Here is an 18279-nt window from a genome sequence, read left to right on the forward strand (position 1 = left end):
ACTACACGGGAGGATCTTGTCAATGATCTCAAGGCAGCTGGGACCATAGTCACCAAGAAAACAATTGGTAACACACTACGCCGTGAAGGACTGAAATCCTGCAGCGCCCGCAAGGTCCCCCTGCTCAAGAAAGCACATCTACATGCCCGTCTGAAGTTTGCCAAATGAACATCTGAATGATTCAGAGGAGAACTGGGTGAAAGTGTTGTGGTCAGATGAGACCAAAATCGAGCTCTTTGGCATCAACTCAACTCGCGGTGTTTGGAGGAGGAGGAATGCTGCCTATGACCCCAAGAACACCATCCCCACCGTCAAACATGGAGGTGGAAACATTATGCTTTGGGGGTGTTTTTCTGCTAAGGGGACAGGACAACTTCACCGCATCAAAGGGACGATGGATGGGGCCATGTACCGTCAAATCTTGGGTGAGAACCTCCTTCCCTCAGTCAGGGCATTGAAAATGGGTTGTGGATGGGTATTCCAGCATGACAATGACCCAAAACACACGGCCAAGGCAACAAAGGAGTGGCTCAAGAAGAAGCACATTAAGGTCCTGGAGTGGCCTAGCCAGTCTCCAGACCTTAATCCCATAGAAAATCTGTGGAGGGAGCTGAAGGTTCGAGTTGCCAAACGTTAGCCTCAACCATAATGACTTGGAGAAGATTGGGAGTGGGACAAAATCCCTCCTGAGATGTGTGCAAACCTGGTGGCCAACTACAAGAAACGTCTGACCTCTGTGATTGCCAACAAGGGTTTTGCCACCAAGTACTAAGTCATGTTTTGCAGAGGGGTCAAATACTTATTTCCCTCATTTAAAATGCAAATCAATTTATAACATTTTTGACATGCGTTTTTCTGGATTTTTTTATTGTTATTCTGTCTCTCACTGTTCAAATAAACCTACCATTTAAAGTTATAGACTGATCATGTCTTTGTCAGTGGGCAAACTTACAAAATCAGCAGGGGATCAAATACTTTTTTCCCTCACTTTTTAGGTGACGCGTGAGTTTCAAGTTTGGGGAAGATAATTCTCACCATAAAAATTCAGATTTTATAATAAAGCATTACATGCATAATCTCATTTGCGGTCACTTTTGAGAACAGTGTTTTCCCCCTAATTGATTGCATTTTGGAACATTCGCGCTTATAGCCTACTGCAGTGTGTGCATTGCTGCGCTTATAATGTAATGTCAAGACAACTCAGGGTATAACACAATGTCATCTTGTAACGGTATATCAAACATAGTGATCATAAATGTTGACGCTGTACACTGAGTGTAGAAAACATTAAGAACACCTTCCTAATATTGAGTTGCCCTCAGAACAGCCTCAATTCGTCGGGACATGGACTCTACAAGATGTCAAAAGTGTTCCACAAGGATGCTGGCCCACAGTTGTGTCAAGCTCGCTGGATGTCCTTTGGGTGGTGGACTATTCCTGATACACACAGGAAACTGTTGAGCATGAAAAACACAGCAGCATTGCAGTTCTTGACACAAAACAGTGTGCCTGGCACCTGCTACCATACCATGTTCAAAGGCACTTAAATCTTTTGTCTTGCCTAGTCACCCTCTGAATGGCACACATACACAATCCATGTCTCAATTGCCTCAAAGCTTAAAAATCCTTCTTTAACCTGTCTCCCCCCATTCATCTACACTGATTTGAAGTGGATTTAACAAGTGACATCAATAAGGGATCATAGTTTTCACCTGGTCAGTTAATGTCATGGAAAGAGCAGGTGTCCTTAATGTAATTTACACTCAGTGTATATGACATGAGTTTTATGATATGGAAATGTGAGGTGCACATTTGGACTGTGGTGTTTGGCTTGCTTGTATGACATCAATGCGGTATTATAATCCTCAACGTCTCATCTTTCAAAAAACATTGAGTCCTCGTAAATTACAGCATTTCCCTCACTCAAGCAACAACAAATGTGCAAAAGCTGCCAAATTAGCGGGAGGATGTGGGCAACTTCTTGTCGTGCGTGGTGGTCAAGTTCAGAACGGCTGTCAGTGAAAATTGTTACAGAGCTGTGAAGCAGAGTCCCTGAGCTCTGATGTCATGTATAGCATGTTACTGTACAGCCACTGCGTTCCAATTTAGGCGCTTATCAGTGTCGAAATCTGACATTTTCAACCCATATACGGGTTTACTACTACTACTACTACTACTACTACTACTACTACTACTACTACTACTACTACTACTACTACTACTACTACTAGAAATTGTATCAGAAATTGGATTGGACGTTGAATTCAAGATGGTATTTTATAGTAATTCACAATTGTGAATGATAATGGTAAACTGCGCAGAGTTTCAGCAAGAATCTGGGGGGGGGGGGTGTAAGATATCAGAATGTTGGGTGTATGGTAGTCTTTAGAAGACTGTTGGAATGGGTTAATAATAACTCAATGGTTCAAATAGAGAAGTTAGGGTCCTTCAATGTAGTTTATCTTGGACTGGGATCAAGTGTGGTAGTGAAGGGTCCCTCCCTCTCTCCCTGCCCTCCTTGCCAGGAAATCTGAGTCAGTCGACAGGGCTAGAGCTATGACAGCTGATTGTCACAGATCCCTCTTTTCTCCCCCCTCCCTCCCCATTGTCACGCCACTGCCAGTCTGCTGCATCGATTTGAGACAACCTCCTTCCTCATAGAAAGAAGACTTCCACCACTTCAGCACTGGCCCTCTGTCTGTATCCTGTCGGGTATTTTTAGGAACAAGGCTATTTTGCCCTCAAATAACAGGAGTGTCCAGGGCCCGTATTCATAAAGCGTCTCGGAGGAGGAGTGCTGATGTAGGATCAGGTCTTCCCTGTCAATGTCATCTTATTCATTATAATCTAAAAGGCCAAACGTATCTTATTAGGCACTCTCACTCTGAGACACTTTATGATCTGTGAATAATTGCCTTTTTTGGGCAGAGGGTAAATAAATTAGTCAAAATAGTCACTCAATCCACTTTTTGGATGCTGGGGTGAGTGTCAATTGTGGCGAAATGTATTGTATGCTCTTCACTGTTGCGGTTCAGACTAGAGACTATTCAGTTGAAATTCTGTCATTTTGAATAGGTCACACAGTTACGCACAGTGCACGAACAATGTCCTTTCATTGATACTCCAGTAACCTGGTAACTTGTTTTAATGAAATGGGACCCTAGTTTTAACAATGGTTGCCTCTTAAGTGGGATGTCCCATTCATACTGATAGTTTCATACAAGTCACTCCTTCAGAGATATGAGGCGGCGCCCATTTTAAATCTGTCTGTGAACCCAGGCGCCTCCATCTGGCCAAAGCTCTCATTGCTTCTCGTGGTCATGTCCACTCTGCCACCTTGTGGTCAACCTGAACCCAGACCCCATTTTAGATACTTGGACCTGCAGGCTGGATCCAGTGTGCAACTAGTTCTGTATGCACTTCTTCTGCAAACTGTATGCACCTCTGTCAGAATACCACTTACAATTCCCTGTGTATTTATATCAATGTAGAAAATGTGAAATGAATACTAAATTAAACTTGCAGTCCCTTTTTTTTAAATGACTTCTGATTTGTGATGCTGCTTGTTCTCCTAATTTCCTCACCTAAGGTGCTGTATAGAATCTCATTCGAATGTTAGGGCTGTTGGCGTCTGTGCCTAAGTGGTGCAGCCAAGAAGCACACCCTAATCTCTCCTTCCTTTGACCCGTCTCTGTTCTGTTCTACTAGAGTGTGCGAGACCCATCGGGCGCCTCCATAGCCTTGTACACAGCCAAGCTCCACCACCCCAACAAGACAGGCAACCATGTTGTCCTACAGGCTCTCTTCTACCTACTGGACCAGGCTGTGGAGAGGTGAGAACAAAGAGATGCATATATTATAATATATATGTCATATAGCAGACACTTTTATCCAAAGTGACTTAGCCATGCGTGCATACATTTTTTTACGTATGGGTGGTCCCGGGAATCACACCCACTATCATGGTGTTGCAAGCGCCACGCTCTACCAACTGAGCTACAGAGGACCAGTATTAGCCTATTATGTGTTCTGTTCAGTTATGTGGATGAGACTCCGGCTTAAATGACTGGATTTTCTTTTTCAATAAAAGGAAATTGATCAAGACCATTGGGTAAAGAAAACAGACAAATTGGACGAAATATGAGACATGTTGGTGTTACACTGTGACTGTGTTGTGAAAGTGTGTGTAATGTGTATGACCTGACAGTTGATTTTTGAATCTTTATTTTACGCCACTAATTATGTGCAGCTATTAGCGCCTAAGTCATGCATTATAGTGCATTATGCAGAGCACAAGGCATTATAAATATGCTTATAATGTATTATGAAGAGGGTATTACCAACATTTTTTCTTTCTCTCTCTCTTCCCCTAGCTTTGAAACGCAAAGAAACGGCCTGGTGTTCATCTACGACATGGCGGGCTCCAACTACACCAACTTTGAGCTGGACCTCAGCAAGAAGATCCTCAACTTACTCAAGGTTAGAACGTACTGAGCCAGCGTATTGTAGTAGTGTATCAATATCTGTTCACCAGGCTAATATGTTGACAAAAATGTACACTGTATGTTTCTGAAAAAGTGGCCAGGATTGCGAAACCGTTCCAAAACTGCAGCTCTGCTCTCCTCTCCCCCAGGGGGCGTTCCCTGCCAGGCTGAAGAAAGTGTTGATAGTGGGCGCCCCTGTCTGGTTCCGCGTGCCCTACAACCTGCTGAGCCTGCTACTTAAGGAAAAACTCAGGGAGAGGGTGAGTGCAGTGGTATAATTCTCACTATGGGCAGAATCATATCTTTAGAAACAAGCACCGAGTCCAACTATAACTGTCAAGAATGTGTGACAGTGACAGACGCTTTCCTCCAAACCGACTAACTAAGTATATGTGGCCCATGCAAGAATCACACTCACAACCCTGGTGTTGCTAGCACCAAGCAAGCTGTGCCATCAGTTGCCATCAAAACACAGTGGTTTTTCAGATGCAGCATGATGGAGATATGTTCTGGCATGGTGCCTATCATAGGCCTATCCTCACAGTGCAGAGCAAAGCATGGCCCCTGTGTCTCTAAAGACATTGCACCAGTAACCCCTTTCACTCCCTGCCCTAGTTTGGGAACATCTCCTAGTAAGGAGTGCGCTAGTAAGGAGCAGATAAACCCTCCTGGGACCTGGGGATGATCATTATGATCCCTTCCAGTGTATAAAACCTGACATTGGAAGGTGAACCGCTGTCCACCCCTGCAATGTAATTGATACACAAGGCACTTCCTCAGCTGTCATGATTGATGGATGCAAGGTGTCTCCACGGTGACCTCTACACAGGAAGTCACTCCCCTCAGGGAAAGCGAACGTTTTGGGATCAGGAATCTCCACTGCAGCATCCAAAATGGCACTCTACACCCTATATAGTGCACTACTTTTGATCAGAGCCCTATGGACCCTAGTCAAAAGTAGTGCACTATATAGGGAAAAAGGTGCCATTTTAGACTCAGTCCATGTCACTTTAGATTTCACTAAACATATGACAAATCTTTCACTTGCCTCTGATATATACAGTATTTACTGTATCTCTTAAAGCAGATTAGTTAAGAAGGCAGTAGGAGAGTGATTTGATTTTCCTCACCAGAACTAGGAAGACGATTGAGTTAGTCATTGATGATCTTGTTTAACTTTAACCTGCATCTTTTCATGAACTGGAGAGGAGGTCATGATATTGAGTGCTTGGTGTTATCACCACAATCACATTATTCATTGATGAGATGACGTTTGTAGAATGGCTCTAATATGCAACATCAGAACTGGAATCCATTTATTGAACGGCACGGGAGCATAAATGAAAGCACACTGTTTTTTTCAGTGTTTCCCAAACTCGGGCCTGGCAGCTTTGATTATTTCAATCAGCTGTGTAGTGACAGGGCAAAAACCAAAACGTGCATCCAGGGTGGGCCCCAGGAATGAGTTTGGGAAACCCTGGTTTTATTCATCGACTTCCTATTTTTTTCAAATCGAGTCACATTTTCAATCTGATGTCTTGTCCCATGATTCATTTAATGGAATGAAATCAACCTAATCCCCTATTATTGTACAGAATCCATTTAGAACATCCTCAAGACTGAAACCTACAGCTTACAAATCAGGATGTCCTAAAAAAGGATTCCATACTTGTATTGACATGAGGTCCAGTTTGAATGACGTGAGTGTGTTTCGAAACGGAGCAAGGATGTCATTTGACTGTGATAGGTGAAGCCCTCACTCTCTCCTACCTCCTTCCCCTCTCCACTCCCAGGTCCAGATGGTCAAAATGTCTGACCTCCGCCAGCACCTCCCACGGGACTGTCTCCCTGAGCACCTGGGGGGGCTGCTGCCCCTGGACGCCCACGGCTGGAACCAGCAGCTCCTGGCTGGGCATAACGGCCGCGTGGATCCCGTGGATGAGCTGGTTGGCATCCCCCTGGAGGACTCGTCAGTCCACAACCCCGGGCCGGAGGCCATGCGCCTACCTGAGCTCGTTGCCCACCTGGGCAGGCTCCAGCGCTCAGGCATCCACCTGGAGTATGAGGAAATCCGCAAGGAGCAACCACCAGGGACATTCCACTGTGCCCTGTGAGTAGATGGGTAGAAGCACTTTTAAAGGGTTAGCTTTGGGTTAGTCTACATTTCCAGGCTTTTGAGCTGCACGGGGAGAAGCCTAGACCGTTAAGACCCGTATTCACAAAGCGTCTCAGAGTAAGAGCTGATCTAGTATCAGGTCCCTCCAGTCCATATAATCTTGTTCTTTATGATCTAAAAGGCAAAACTGATCATATACCTGCCCTCCTACTCTGACTCTTTGTGAGGCCCATGAACCCTCACTGGGTTAAAAATGAGAGGAGACTATGTGGGTTTATCAATTAAACCAAGCAGGTAGCTTAGTGGTTAAGAGCGTTGTGCCAGTAACCGAAAGGTCGCTGGTTCTAATCCCCGAGCAGACTAGGTGAAAAATCTGTCGATGTGACCTTGAGCAAGGCACTTAACGCTAATTGCTCCTGTAAGTCGCTCTGGATAAGAGTGTCTGCTAAATGACTAAAAATGTAAGAAGCAAAGCATCAAACTGGGTGGCAAAACTTTGCACCAGTCCCTTGGAGTTGGAACTTGATGTAATGTTTTATGATATTCATAAATCACCATTGGTTGATTTGTATCTGTCAAAATCTCTCCAGTACTGCATACAACCAGGAGAGGAATCGCTATGGGGATGTCCTGTGTCTTGACCAAACAAGAGTTCGCCTGGTAGCTAGAAGAAACGAGGTGTGTACTTCTCAAAAGTCAAATGACAATGTCATCATGCAGTTAAAGTTTACAGAATCATAACATAAGAGATATCAGTAACACTTTCTAAGAACCACCTGTGCATACAGTGCCTTCACTAAGTATTCACACCCCTTGACTTATTCCACATTTTGTTGTTAAAGCCTGAATTCAAAATGGATTAAATATTATAATTGTTTTCGTCCATCCTACACAATACCCCATAATGACAAAGTTAAAATATATTTGTTTAAATGTTTGCACATTTATTGAAAATGAAATAGATATCTCATTTATATAAGTATCCACACCCCTGAGTCAATACTTTGTAGAAGCACCTTTGGCAGCAATTACAGATTTGAGTCATCTTGAATATGTCTGTATCAGCTTTGAACATCTGGATTTGGGGATTTCTCCCATTCCTTGCAGATTTTCTCAAGCTCTGTTTAGTTAGATGGGGAGTGGCGGTGAACAGCAATCTTCAAGTCTTTCCACAGAATTTCAATGGGATTTAAATCTGGGCTTTGGCTAGGCCACTCAAGGACTCACATTCTTGTGCTGAAGCAATTCCAACGTTGCTTTGGCTGTATGCTTTGGGTCATTGTCCTGTTGGAACGTAAATCTTTGCTCCAGTCTAAGGTTGTTTGCACTCTGAAGCGGGTTGTCATTGATGATTTGCCTGTATTTGGCTCCATTCATTGTTCCCTCTATCTTTACCAGTCTCCCAGTCCCTGCCGCTGAAAAGCATCCCCATAGCATGATGCTACCACCACCATGCTTCACGGTAGGGATGGTGTGAGACGGGTGATGAGCTGTGCCTGGTTTTCTCCAGACATAGCGCTTTGCATTCAGGCCAAAGAGTTCAGTTTATGTCGCATCAGACCACAGAATCGTTTGCCTTATGCTCTGAGTCATTCATGTGCCTTTTTGCAAACTCCAGGCGTGCTGTCATGTCCCTTTTCCTCTGGAGTGGCTTCCGTCTGGCCACTCTCCCATAAAGCCCAGATTGGTGAAGTGCTGTAGAGACTGTTGTCCTTCTGGCAGGTTCTCCTATCTCAGCCAAGGAACTGTGTAGTTCTGTCAGAGTGGTCATTGTGTTCTTGGTCACCTCACTGACCAAGGTCCTTCTTGCCTGGTTGCTCAGTTCGGTCGGACGACCAGAGTCTGGCACAGTCTGGGTAGTTCCATATTTCCAAATGATGGAGACCACTGTGCTCTTGGAAACTTTCAACACTCTAGAAATTGAAACTTCCCCAGATATATGCCTCATCACAATTCTATCTCAGAGATCTACTGACAGTTCCTTGGACTTCATGGTATAGTTTCTGCTCTGAATATGCACTATCAACTGTGGGACCTAATGTACTGAGTGTACAAAACATTAGGAACACCTGCTCTTTCCATGACATGGATTGACCAGGTGAATCCAGGTGAAAGCTATGATCCCTTATTGATGTCACCTGTTAAATCCACTTCAATCTGTGTAGATGAAGGGAATGAGACCGGTTAAAGGAGGATTTTTAAGCCAACATGACACAACTGTGGGAAGCATTGGAGTCAACATGGGCGAGCATCCCTGTGGAACCCTTTCGACACCTTGTAGAGTCCATGCCCCGATGTATTGAGGCTGTTCTGAGGGCAAAGGGGGTGCAACTCAATATTAGGAAGGTGTTCCTAATGTTTTGAACACTCAGTGTATAGACACAGGTGTTTCTTTCTAAATCATGTCCAAACAATTGAATTGGCCACAGGTGGACTCCAATCACGTTGTAGCGATAATTCAAGGATGGTCGAAGGGAATTGGAGTGTCCATAGCAAACGGGTGTGAATACTTACACTACTGGTCAAAAGTTTTAGAACACCTACTCATTCAAGGGTTTTTCTTTATTTTTACTATTTCCTACATTGTAGAATAATAGTGAAGACATCAAAACTATGAAATAACACATGGAATCATGTAGTAACCAAAAAAGTGTTAAACAAATCAAAACATATTTTATATTTCAGATTCTTCAAATAGCCACCCTTTGCCTTGATGACAGCTTTGCACACTCTTGGCATTCTCTCAACCAGCTTCACCTGGAATGCTTTTCCAACAGTCTTGGAGTTCCCACATATGCTGAGCACTTGTTGGCTGCTTTTCCTTCACTCTGCTGTCCGACTCATCCCAAACCATCTCAATTTGGTTGAGGTCGGGGGATTGTGAAGGCCAGGTCATCTGATATAGCACTTCATCACTGTTTTTCTTGGTAAAATAGCCCCTACACAGCCTGAAGGTGTGTTGGGTCATTGTCCTGTTGAAAAACAAATGATAGTCCCACTAAGGCCAAACCAGATGGGATGGCGTATTGCTGTTGAATGCTGTGGTAGCCATGCTGGTTAAGTGTGCCTTGAATTCTAAATAAATCACTGACAGTGTCACCAGCAAAGCACCCCCACACCATAACACCTCCTCCTCCATGCTTTAGGTGGGAAATACACATGTGGAGATCATCAGTTCACCCACACCGAGTCTCACAAAGACACAGCAGTTGGAACCAAAAATCTCAAATTTGGACTCCAGACCAAAGGACACATTTCCACCAGTCGAATGTCCATTGCTCGTGTTTCTTGGCCCAAGCAAGTCTCTTCTTATTATTGGTGTCCTTTAGTAGTGGTTTCTTTGCAGCAATTCGACCATGAAGGCCTGATTCACACAGTCTCCTCTGAACAGTTGATGTTGAGATGAGTCTGTTACTTGAACTCTGTGAAGCATTTATTTGGGCTGCAATTTCTGAGGCTGGTAACCCTAATGAACTTATCCTCTGCAGCAGAGGTAACTCTGGGTCTTCCATTCCTGTGGCGGTCCTCATGAGAGTCAGTTTCATCATAGCGCTTGATGGTTTTTGCGACTGCACCTGAACAAACTTTGAAAGTTCTTGATATTTTGCGCTGTTCTTGCCATAATATGGACTTGGTCTTTTACCAAATAGGGCTATCTTCTGTATACCCCCCTACCTTGTCACAACACAACTGATTGGCTCAAACGCATTAAGAAGGAAAGAAATTATACAAATTAACTTTTAACATGGCACACCTGTTAATTGAAATGCATTCCAGGTGACTACCTCATGAAGCTGGTTGAGAGAATGCCAAGAGTGTGCAAAGCTGTCAAGGCAAAGGGTGGCTCTCTGAAGAATCTGAAATATAAAATATATTTTGATTTGTTTAACACTTTATTTGGTTACTACATGATTCCATGTGTTATTTCATAGTTTTGATGTTTTCACTATTATTCTACAATGTAGAAAATAGTAAAAATAAAGAAAAAACCTTGAATGAATAGGTGTTCTAAAACCTTTGAATTAGATATTTCTATATTTCATTTTCAATACATTTGCAAAAATGTCTGAACATGGTTTCACTTTGTCATAATGGGGTATTGTGTGTAGATGGGTGAGATTATATATATATTTTTAATCAATTTTGGATTCAGGCTGTAACACAACAATGTGGAATTAGTTAAGGGGTAGGAATACTTTCTGAAGGCATTGCCTTGCATCAAGGACAAAGTGCATTAGAAGACTTGCTGTAAGCATTCCCATCTTTGTAAATGCACATATGCCTACGCATTACATGTGGTTCCTAGAACTTTAAATATTAATTTAAATGTTGTATTAATCTTAAGACAAAAAAACACAACTGAGCTATATTGTCGTATGTTTGTATTTAATAGACTCTCCATCTCTTTCAGCCTCTAATAGAATGTTGAAGGTCATCTTTGGTTCAGGTGCTTGTAAAATAAAGCCTTTAGTTTTACACTCAGCAGGCTCACCAAAGCCCTCTGATAAATGGCTCAAAACCGCCTTGATAGCGCTATATTTCTAAACACTACATTCCTTTGGCATTTATCCAACAGGGCTCTATAATGTTATCTGAATTGCCACTGTACAGCTTTGATGTTTTAAGACCCCTATTCTCTTGGTCGCTGTGACAATGTCCTGTTTGTTCCCACAGAGATCGGACTACATCAACGCCAGCTTCATGGACGGCTACAAACAGAAGAATGCGTACATCGGTACTCAAGGTACAAAGATGGCCGTCTATGACACCTGCTAGTTTCACCATCGGAGACTTTTGCACAAATAATTGTTTATGGGATATTCATTCATTTGTAAGAGGTTCCTTTGGTTCTCAAACTATTGGTATTTTAGTAACGCTAAAGTCGACAGGTATAATGCATTATGATGTGGTGGATGCATTGGAAGACTTGTCATAAGCATTTATGACCCCCTGATATTTAACTAAATCATTTTGAGTCAGTTGAAAATGTGATGCATAAAGACACATTTTAAATGCCCAGTGCAGTCAAAAACGTGATTTTCCTGTGTTTTATATATATTTCCACACTGAGGTTGGAATAATACAGTGAAAATGATAATAATGCCCTTTTAGGGTAACAGCCTGTTTTGGTGGGATGGAGTTTTGGCCTGCCTGGTGACATCACCAGGAGGTAAATTAGTTAATAGACCAATAAGAAAGAGTTCCAAACCTCTCGGCCAATAACAGCTAGTTTTCAGTTTTCCTTTCCCGACTCAGACCACTCCCAGACAGTCCTAGCAAAATTCTTGCTTGAGAAATTGCTCTTGCTAAGAAGCTGTTTTTGTTTCTTTTTGACCATTTTCATTGAAAACAATCACAGTAAAGTACTCAATTGTTACCCAGATTTTATATTTAGATCAAAATGGCTACTTTGGGCATTTAACATATAGCATGTTATAAGTGGATACGACCGCGATGACCAGACGCTCTCGGACTATGAGAGAAAACGTAGTCTGATGAAAAGAGTAGCAGTGTTCTCTGGGGTGATCCATGTCAGGGCCAAAATGTCAAGGGACTGAAGGGCAGCATAGGCTGAAATGAACTCTACATTCTTGACCGCAGAACGGCAGTTCCAAATATTGCCAGAAGCTTTAATTTCGGTGATTACTAGCGAGCAGGACACAGTCAAGAAACTGTATAAATGTAGGTCCATTATCATTTCTACACAGTTTCAATTTGGTTTTTGTCCTTTTAAAGTATTTTAGTTCAGGAATTGGCGGAAGCAGCATGAGTCCATAACCCAATCCTGCCTGGCATCAACGGTATAGGCTGGCTCACATCAACAGCATAATCCCAGAAACCCTAGACCCACTCCAATTTGCATACCGCCCCAACAGATCCACAGATGATGCAATCTCTATCGCACTCCACACTGCCCTTTCCCACCTGGACAAGAGGAACACCTACGTGAGAATGCTATTCATTGACTACAGCTCAGCATTCAACACCATAGTGCCCTCAAAGCTCATCACTAAGCTAAGGATCCTGGGACTAAACACCTCCCTCTGCAACTGGATCCTGGACTTCCTGACGGGCCGCCCCCAGGTGGTAAGGGTAGGTAACAACACATCTGCCACACTGATCCTCAACACGGGGGCCCCTCAGGGGTGCGTGCTCAGTCCCCTCCTGTACTCTCTGTTCACCCATGACTGCATGGCCAGGCACGACTCCAACACCATCATTAAGTTTGCCGACGACACAACAGTGGTAGGCCTGATCACCGACAACGATGAGACAGCCTATAGGGGAGGAGGTCAGAGATCTGGCCGTGTGGTGCCAGGACAACAACCTCTCCCTCAACGTGACCAAGACAAAGGAGATGATTGTGGACTACAGGAAAAAAAAAGAGGACTGAGCACGCCCCCATTCTCATCGACGGGGCTGTAGTGGAACAGGTTGAGAGCTTCAAGTTCCTTGGTGTCCACATCACCAACGAACTATCATGGTCCAAACACACCAAGACAGTCGTGAAGAGGGCACGACAAAGCCTATTCCCCCTCAGGAGACTAAAAGATTTGGCATGGGTCCTCAGATCCTCAAAAAATTCTACAGCTGCACCATCGAGAGCATCCTGACTGGTTGCATCACCGCCTGGTATGGCAACTGCTTGGCCTCTGACCGCAAGGCACTACAGAGGGTAGTGCGTACGGCCCAGTACATCACAGGGGCAAAGCTCCCTGCCATCCAGGACCTCTATACCAGGCGGTGTCAGAGGAAGGCCCTCAAAATTGTCAAAGACTCCAGTCACCCTAGTCATAGACTGTTCTCTCTGCTACCGCACGGCAAGCGGTACCGGAGTGCCAAGTCTAGGTCCAAAAGACTTCTCAACAGCTTCTACCCCCAAGCCATAAGACTCCTGAACAGCTAATCATGGCTACCCGGACTATTTGCACTGCCCCCCCACCCCATACTTTTTACGCTGCTGCTACTCTGTTAAGTATTTATGCATAGTCACTTTAACTCTACCCACATGTACATATTACCTCAACTACCTCAACTAGCCGGTGCCCCCGCACATTGACTATGCAACGGTACCCCCCTGTATATATAGCCTCCCTACTGTCACTTTATTCTATTGTATATATAGCCTCCCTACTGTCACTTTATTTTTACTTCTGCTCTTTTTTTCTCAACACTTTTTTGTTGTTGTTTTATTCTTACTTTTTTTGTTTAAAATAAATGCACTGTTGGTTAAGGGCTGTAAGTAAGCATTTCACTGTAATGTCTGCACCTGTTGTATTCGGCGCATGTGACCAATAAAATTTGATTTGATTTGATTTGGTAGTGTAATGATGTGGGGAATGTTGTCCTAACACATGTTTGGTCCCTTGATGCCAATTGAGCAACGTTTCCATCCCCCAAATAAATCAGGCTGTTCTGGAGGCAAAGGGGGGTCCGACCTGGTACTAGGTCGATGTACCTAATAAACTGGACACTGAGTGTCACACATACACAGGCTGTATGTTTGACACCACTGCTTTATGATGTCTTTATTATAAGGTATATCACAAGTAGTTAATTCCCTTCATTCTACTCTCTGCTGTCCATAGGACCACTGGAGAAAACCTATGGGGATTTCTGGAGAATGGTCTGGGAGCAAAACGTGCTAGTCATTGTCATGACAACAAGGTAGTTCATCTTCTTACATATTTGTTTTACTCAGTGGGATTTGAAATTATATCAATTCTTAATTGTGGCATGAAGTAGAGGATTGTTGTTAAATGAGTCATTGACATTTGGAAATGTTGATATGTGGTGACTGTTGTGAACCAGATGCAGATGTAGGTTACAATGAGGCACTTCCTAGAGGTTCTTGAGTTCTAGAAAGATCGTCAATACCCTCATGGAGATAATTGATCTGCGTGTTGCAGGACGGACGAGGGAGGTCGGAAGAAGTGTGGTCAGTACTGGCCGCTGGAGGAAGGCGGTCAGGAGGTATACGGTCACATGGCTGTGGTTAACCAGAGAGTGGACAACCACTCCCACTACAACCAGACCACCCTGGAGCTGCACAACATGGAGGTACAGTATCTAGCTACAGGTCTAAAGTGACCTCTGCTCCCTTTTCCCAAGGAAGAACACATGCTTTCCCAACGCTGAATTTGTCTGAGATTATCTAGCTATAGCACACACTACTATCTCTTCTCAAACTGTTGGCTAACATCAAAACTTCCATCAAGTTTGAACATGTAAGAAAACGATTGCAAAATATTGCTGGTTGTTCACCCATTTGAAGCTACATCTCATGGGCTGTGTGTGTGTCTGTCTGTACTGTCCTAACCAGAATTGTGAGCAGAGGCGGGTGACCCACTTCCAGTACCTGAGCTGGCCCGACTACGGCGTCCCCACCTCGGCCGTGACGCTCATCGACTTCCTGGGGGCCGTCAAGAGGCAGCAGAGGCAGGCAGTGAAGGCCATGGGGCCCCAGTGGAGCGGCCACCCCCTGGGACCCCCCATGGTGGTTCACTGCAGTGCTGGCATCGGCAGAACAGGTGAACTATTCATTCTCACTGACGACCACCACTCCTTTAGTCTATGCGTCAGACTCATTCTAGTCCTTGAGTCCCAAATAAAGACACGTAAAACATGACATCATAAAGGTTCATACATGCTTATATCGAGAACTTAATTATCTTCTTTCCTCCCAATGTGTAACGCACAGAATGAAATAGAATCTCTATGGACAGTCATAGGTGTCACCTCAGTTTCTCTAATAGGGATTCTATTTCTATGGCCATCACCTTGGCTATAATGTATGGAGGCCATAGTGAACTAAAGTTATTCCTGCATTTTCCCCACAACAACACATCTGTTAATAATGTTTCCCCCCTTCCCTCTCCTGTCCCCAGGTACCTTCTGTGCCCTGGACATCTGTCTGTCCCAGCTGCAGGATGTGGGGATGCTCAACGTGTGTCAGACGGTGCGGCGGATGAGGACACAGAGGGCCTTCACCATCCAGACCCCCGACCAGTACTACTTCTGCCACAACGCCATCCTGGAGCACGCTCAGAGACAGGGCCTGCTCTCAGCCAATCAGTGATGCCTGGGGGTCGCCTCGTAGTTCTCACAGCCAATCAGTGATGCCCTGGGTGTTGTCGTAGCCAATCAGTGACCCTTCTCGCAGCCAATCCGTGAATCCAGGGGACACTTTGTAGCCAATCAGCATGCCTGCTTCTAGCAAATGCCATCACTACTTCTTCCCTTTTAAGAGGCCTTTAAGACTAACTCATTCCTCCTTCTGACAGAGCCACAGTTGTGATGAAAAATGTTAGATAGATAGTAACACTTAATAACATACAAGACACAGCAACCTGGCAACAAATGTTGTCAGTTTTGTGTCTTCTGAGGAAGATTTTGAATCATTACGTGGCCAATCGTTCTGTGTCTATGCGAGTCTGTCGTTAGTGTTGTGACATACTGCACACATCATTCGTTTTGGTGTCTTGTGTGATCCAGGTACTTAGCAGTAACCGATGACATGAACTTTGCGCTCATCATCCTTTTATAAGAACCTACCACTTCTGTGACCAGTTCAGTGACCTCGAAGGCCTTGGTAATGTTAGACACGAGTGTGTCTCTCTCTCTCTCTTGCTCTCTCCTGCTCTCTCCCTCTCTCTCCATCCTCTATCCCTCAAAGACAGTGAAAGCAAAGAGGAATGGTATTGGAGAAGAAAGTAATAATACGTTAAAAAAAATATTTTGCCTCTTGGTATTGTCGTCGTGACCTTAGCGATTCGAGGGTAGAACCCCACCTGGGACGAACCCAAACCCCCCCCCCCCCCTTAACTTCTCCTGGGCCGATTGAATCGAATGGCTACATGTAGATGTTGCCCCTAAGATGCATGCAGACTTCTCATCTTACCCTACCCCCAATCCAAGCCTCAACCATTGAGAGATAAAATGCATAGATGACCTTAAGTTCAACTTAAAGTAATACTACACATATAACTTTTTTTGCGAGCGGCTGATAAAGTTGCCATCTCAATGCATTTCATGCAGATCGAAGAATTAAGAGCTGGCCTCCTTACAACACATGAACCATCTGACTTCATTCTGTTATTGTAAGTCATTCACATTGGCTGTTCAAACGTTCCTTGTGAAAATATTGTAGTGATCGTGACATTAAATGTTTCGTCGCAGTTGCTTTCACTCAGTAGTCGTTCCGTATGCTTCAGTTGTGTCATGTACGTCTGTTGAGCAGCCTATGCTGCGATGGACATGGTGTAGGAAGGCCATGACCCTGCTTCCGCCTTAAGACACCAGTCTTAGACCTCACCTCAGTAAAGTGCAATAGACTTTTATACACAGCCATGTTGAAGCACTTTGTGCTTTTAGAGATTACAGTTCTTGTGTTGGTAAAGTGCATTTAAGGTCAAATTACAATTATAGGAGATTGTATACATGTCATATACAGTGCCTTCAGAAAGTATTCACACCCCTTGACCTATGCCACATTTTGTTACAGCCTGAATTAAAAATGGATTAAATCTATTTTTTTCTTACCCATCTACACACATTACCTCATAATGACAAAGTGAAAACATGTTTTTAGATTATTTATTTTTTACATTTATTGAAAATGAAATACAGAAATATCTCAATTACATAAGTATTCACGCCCCTGAGTCAATACTTTGTAGAAGCATCTTTGGCGGCGATTACAGTTGTACGTTTTTTGGGTAAGTCTCTTAAGAGCTTTGCACAACTGGATTGTACAATCTTGGTAAGCAACTCCAGTGTAGATTTGGCCTTATGTTTTAGGTTATTGTCCTGCTGAAAGGTGAATTCGTCTCCCAGTGTCTGTTGGAAAGCAGACTGAACCAGGTTTTCCTCTAGGATTTTTCCTGTGCTTATAGTTGTATTCCATTTATCTTTACCTTAAGAAACTCCCTAGTCCTTGCTAATGACAAGCATGCCCATAACATGCTTGAAAATAGGAAGTGGTACTCAGTGATGTGTTGGATTTTCCCCAAACATAACGTTTTGTATTCAGGACAAAAAGTTCATTTCTTTGCCACATTTTGTTTTGCAGTATTACTTTAAGTGCCTTGTTGCAAACAGGATGCGTGTTTTGGAATTTTTGTATCCTGTACAGGCTTCCTTCTTTTCACTCTGTCATTTAGGTTAGTATTGTGGAGTAACTAAAATGTTGTTGATCCGTCCTCAGTTTTCTCATATCACAACCATTAAACTCTGTAACTGTTTTAAAATCACCATTGGCCTCATGGTCAAATCACTGAGCAGTTTCCTTCCTCTCCAGCAACTGAGTTAAGAAGGACGCCTGTATCTTTGTATTGACTGTGAGTATTGATACACCATCCAAAGCCTAATTAATAACTTCACCATGTGCAAAGGGATATTCAGCGTCTGCTTTTTAATTTTTTTACCCATCTACCAATTAGTGCCCTTCTTTGCAAGGCATTGAAAAACCTCCCTGGTCTTTGTGGTTGAATCTGTGCTTGAAATTCACTACTCGATTGAGGGACCTTACAGATAATTAATTAAATGTGGGGGGTACAAAGATGGCGTAGTCATTCAAAAATCATGTTAACCACTATTATTGAACACGGAATGAGTCCATGTAACTTATTATGCAATTTGTTAAGCACATTTTTACTCCTGAACTTATTTAGGCTTGCC

General features: G+C 43.5%; 1 protein-coding gene across 1 annotated transcript in view; it reads left to right on the forward strand.

Moving 5' to 3' along the window:
* ptpn9a (protein tyrosine phosphatase non-receptor type 9a) overlaps nucleotides 1-17113 on the forward strand; it is a 72554-nt gene extending 55441 nt beyond the window's left edge. Inside the window, exons 4-13 of the mRNA XM_041837660.2 lie at nucleotides 3709-3833; nucleotides 4374-4479; nucleotides 4634-4744; nucleotides 6278-6594; nucleotides 7191-7278; nucleotides 11275-11344; nucleotides 14190-14268; nucleotides 14511-14661; nucleotides 14924-15131; nucleotides 15489-17113. Coding sequence (XP_041693594.1) covers nucleotides 3709-3833; nucleotides 4374-4479; nucleotides 4634-4744; nucleotides 6278-6594; nucleotides 7191-7278; nucleotides 11275-11344; nucleotides 14190-14268; nucleotides 14511-14661; nucleotides 14924-15131; nucleotides 15489-15679 — 1446 coding nt within the window. The 3' untranslated portion in view covers nucleotides 15680-17113. The remainder of the gene's footprint in view (nucleotides 1-3708; nucleotides 3834-4373; nucleotides 4480-4633; nucleotides 4745-6277; nucleotides 6595-7190; nucleotides 7279-11274; nucleotides 11345-14189; nucleotides 14269-14510; nucleotides 14662-14923; nucleotides 15132-15488) is intronic.
* Nucleotides 17114-18279: the final 1166 nt, after the last annotated feature.

The sequence above is a fragment of the Coregonus clupeaformis genome, unplaced genomic scaffold, assembly GCF_020615455.1.
Source record: "Coregonus clupeaformis isolate EN_2021a unplaced genomic scaffold, ASM2061545v1 scaf0067, whole genome shotgun sequence".
In the NCBI taxonomy this organism is placed as follows: Eukaryota; Metazoa; Chordata; class Actinopteri; order Salmoniformes; family Salmonidae; genus Coregonus; species Coregonus clupeaformis.